Here is a 4,057-nt window from a genome sequence, read left to right on the forward strand (position 1 = left end):
ATATTTGGAAAGGATGATACCATAGATTATTCCCTCGTGGAACAATTACCTCATGATGTATCGTAATTTGATAAAAAGTTTGATATTATCATCGACAAATCCAATACCATCGAAGCAAGAAACGACAGCCGCGTTAACTTTGGTGAGTAACACAGTGAACAAACAGTAGAAAACTCGAGAATAAACAAACGTGTCATAGCTACTACACGATTAAATTAAACTAAACAAAAAATAATATACCGTGCTGAATCTACACTTGCCAGACTTTCAAGTTTATTCCACCACAATAGTGGCTGTACCGTAGTTTCCTATATCCTTAACACTTCGCAGCTGCTTAGGCTAAGTACATAAGTCCTTGTCCACTCCTAAAGTCACGCGCGTGAAGGCTGGTCGTACTGCATTGAGCACGCTGGAGCTCGATAGAACGCGCTAGCTGCCGTTGCTCTTCTTTGTAGTCGCACTTCGGCACCGCTAGAGGCCACTCCGATATTCTCTTAAGTTCACAGATTACAACCAAGCTGTGCCCAATATATAAGAACGTTTGTAAACACAAAACCTACTTTGCGGAGTGAAATTTACCTCTTTTGCAAGTTTATCTCCTATATGGACATTTAAATACGGCTTTAGGATGTCGATTTCAACCAGCATAAGGAAGCAACATTCTCAGGCAAACGCTATAGTTGCACAGTTATCCACAGTTTGTATTCATGTCAACGGCCTTCTAAGAGTTTGGCCAGGTTTGTTGAAAAAATGTCCTATGTTGGTCCGTCTGTTTATACATTCATGCCTTCTGGCGATACTGGCTATTTTTCTGTTCCGCGCAACAAGTGGAATCTCACGATTCATCCATAAAGAACGTTGTCTGTTCTATGTGCCCAGTTTTTTACAAAATGCCTTTGTGCCACCATACAACTGCACATTGTGTCAAGGACTCACGGAGGTGCCTTGGATTTTTGCCAACGAAACCGATAGATATCGCCATTGGTAAGTATGCCAACGATAAAAAAACCTAGCGAAAACGATGTTTGTAAACTCGATAGACAATGAAGGCTGTTCAATGTTGCCTAGAATTTTTTTTTTGCTGAAAATTCCCCACATTACAGAGAACCACGGCTTGCTTCTTGATAGTTAATAGAAGAGAAACCTCACCGAACACCTACCGTGCGGGTTTACATTTTACACCGATAGTATCTGCGCGTATAAATAAATCAATCGAATTTAAGCGTTGTTTATACACCCTCGACAAAAAACCTGTTAGCTGAACTCGAATCAGCATTTCCTCTATTTATGCAGTTGCTTGTGAACACGGTTATATAGGCGTTTGTTCGAAAGCTGACAAAATATTGTATCTCTTGTTAACTACAGATACTACCTAAACCAACAGAAATATACGTTTTCATCGCAGCTTTTTTCCTATCCCTGAAGTAAAACGCAATTATTATAAGTAATACTATTATTATTATTGTTATTTCATTAGTCATTAATAATACACCGTCTTTCCGAGACCAGGATCTCCAGAAAAGAAGTCCCACTGGTCATCCGTGGCGCATACGAACGTGCGGTTTCCTTTGCTCCACTGACGTGGGCAAGCCTACGGGAAATGTACTTCCAGGGTGGTTCCGAAGGTTTCCACGAAAATGTCTCTGATAGTAGCGACAGAAGCAACGAGAGCCGCGGCGCAGCGACCTCCTTTACCACTTGTCAATTCTTCGCGTATAACACTGAGTTTACCTCGTTGCGTCAGGCACTTGATATGACCAAGGAAAGGATGAGTAGACATTTCTACATTGGATGGTATGTTCTTCTTGTTCGAGAAAGCGATAGTCACAAGAGATTTGCCCTATGAAATTCAATTTAACTCTTTAATTTGATTCTGCGTTTTTTCACTGGAAGAAACCCTATATATCATATAGGGTTCTAAGCTCAGATTGGGTAAAACTTTGGTGGGCTGTTAGTCGTAACGAACATGTACTCAGTTGCTGACTCAGAACTAAACGAAAGGTAACTTTTTCTAAAGAAAAAAAATATTTTCATTTCGTTTTTGAAATCGAACCGATGATTTGCTTTTATTCAGTTTTTCCGCACTAGACAAACGTCCAGCAATGTAAAAAAAAACTTTTTTTTTCCATGAATTCCACCATTTGCTATTTCTTACGCAGCTTCCGTAAGACCCGAGGAGGACTTTTATGAGACAAACCAGAAAATTCTCAATGGGTTTTAGAATAAAAGAGCTCGGGAATGCATCGAGAAGCCATATTTGAAACGCCCAGGTTTCTGATGCAGAAATTACAGCCGTTCATATATACATATATATATATATATCGACTCATGCACGACACATGCTACACCTAGTCACTTCCTCTGCAATGTATGGCAAACATTTGATACCTGTCAATTTTGTGTATTTGACAACGCTAGGAGTAACTGCGAACCCCTTGTTAGCGAACGACTGCGTCGCATTTATCGAGTACCAGATCTGCTACCAGCTGATTCCGAACGGTCAGCGCTTGAGTGGTTCTTTGTTGGAAATCGCGGCAAGGGCGCACATTTGCACGTAGGTTTATTCTATACTGGACTGAAGCGTTCCAAGTGGTCCAGGTTATTATTTGAAGGCTTCCTTTTTTGCTACGCGTCACAGTAGAATCTGTTAAGGTATAAGTAGAAGTGTTTGCAATTCGGCAGTAATTGGCGAAACTATCTCCACTAAGGGATACGCTAGGGCATGGCTGAAACATTGTGTGTGTACATGAAAGCCTAAATAATTGATACAATAAACTGAGCGATGATTTCGACCGACAGAAAAAAGAGAGGGGCGATTCAAGCAAAAAGTAAAATATTTGCTTTTAAGGCTATTCTTTTCGAATTGGACTGGCAAGTTGACATTTTGAGATATCAGGTAAAGTGCTCCAATTAAGGTCTAGTTGAAAATCAGACAGCCTGGGATTCTTTCTCGATCTAAGAGTGAAATTATCAAAAACATGTGACTGATTTCTCAAACAACAATAAGATAGTTTAATTTTCAAGATATAATGGAAGTTTAAGAATCGTAATATGAACTATGGATTATCAATAAAACAGTAAATCCTTATCGATGCAATATTCGTCTGCTCGATGTAGCTCGATCGCTTGGACAAGCCATCCTGGCAGGCCCAACTGGGTGGTGTGAAACGCTGGACTTTTTGCGCCCTACCGGAATGTTACCGCACCTGTCAACAAATTTCTGCTGACCTGCATCCGGGAGATGTCAGTAAGTACACACATAAGATATCCAGTAGTTATACGTGCTAAGACATACACGTCATCTCTGATATGATCTAACTCACCGTTCATCCAGAAAACATCGTTACTCTATATAGATTCTCAAGTAAGCTTTACAAATCTATGATATCTTATGTTTTGATAGCAGTTAGCTCGCCTAACGGCAACATCCGATAGGTAACTAATCGTGTAAAAAAGGTGGATCGGGGTATGCCCATAACGTTTGCTCTGTTGTTGTATTTTCAGTAATGCTTGATTCTAGCGTGTGGTATCACAAGACTGAAGTCATCAGTGAGGAGCTTAGCATCGCGTTAGGTTCGGAATACGATTAAAGCAATAACATCCAATTGTTCCGTCTGATTGAGTTCTCATATTTGCTCAGCTATAGTAAACACACAGCTGCGTTTGTGAGAAATAACCTAAGTTTAATAAATAAAATTATTATACGAATATTTAATTAAATACACAGTTATATGCAACAATAAAACTCAACCTAATACATAGTTATATCTTGAGTAGATTTTGTGTTCAATTAGAGTATAGACTGGTACAAAATACTGCTAATTAAGTGGGGAACATCATAATAAACGAATCTTTTTAAAACGTTCCTCAACAACGCTATTAGTAATAGGCCATATGCTTAAAAAATACGTTAATGCTTAATTAGCTCGTCAAATTGAGTCTATAGAATACACAGTAAATCTCAGGGCAATATATAAGTGAAAAATATTGCTGAGCAAGTGCAACGTATTATTACGTTATTAATAAGACGTTTTCTTAACTGAATTCTCATTAATCG

General features: G+C 39.0%; 1 protein-coding gene across 3 annotated transcripts; it reads left to right on the top strand.

The window, feature by feature from the left end:
* The first annotated feature begins 71 nt into the window (after positions 1 to 71).
* Positions 72 to 3,773, top strand: LOC111273265 (uncharacterized). Of its 3 annotated transcripts, XM_086973509.1 has the most exons (6): positions 72 to 142; positions 880 to 984; positions 1,510 to 1,794; positions 2,419 to 2,554; positions 3,118 to 3,247; positions 3,505 to 3,773. In XM_086973509.1, the coding sequence occupies exons 3-6, from the start codon at positions 1,601 to 1,603 to the stop codon at positions 3,588 to 3,590; spliced, it is 546 nt and encodes a 181-aa protein (XP_086829635.1). In that variant the 5' UTR covers positions 72 to 142; positions 880 to 984; positions 1,510 to 1,600; the 3' UTR covers positions 3,591 to 3,773. The 3 variants fall into 3 exon arrangements, with proteins under 3 accessions (XP_086829635.1, XP_022710701.1, XP_022710700.1); XM_022854966.2 differs by lacking the exon at positions 72 to 142 and having other exon boundaries at positions 232 to 984; positions 3,118 to 3,243; XM_022854965.2 differs by lacking the exon at positions 72 to 142 and having other exon boundaries at positions 254 to 984.
* The last annotated feature ends 284 nt before the right edge of the window (positions 3,774 to 4,057 follow it).

Source organism: Varroa jacobsoni, unplaced genomic scaffold, assembly GCF_002532875.2.
Source record: "Varroa jacobsoni isolate VJ856 unplaced genomic scaffold, vjacob_1.0 contig05763, whole genome shotgun sequence".
NCBI classification, from domain to species: Eukaryota; Metazoa; Arthropoda; class Arachnida; order Mesostigmata; family Varroidae; genus Varroa; species Varroa jacobsoni.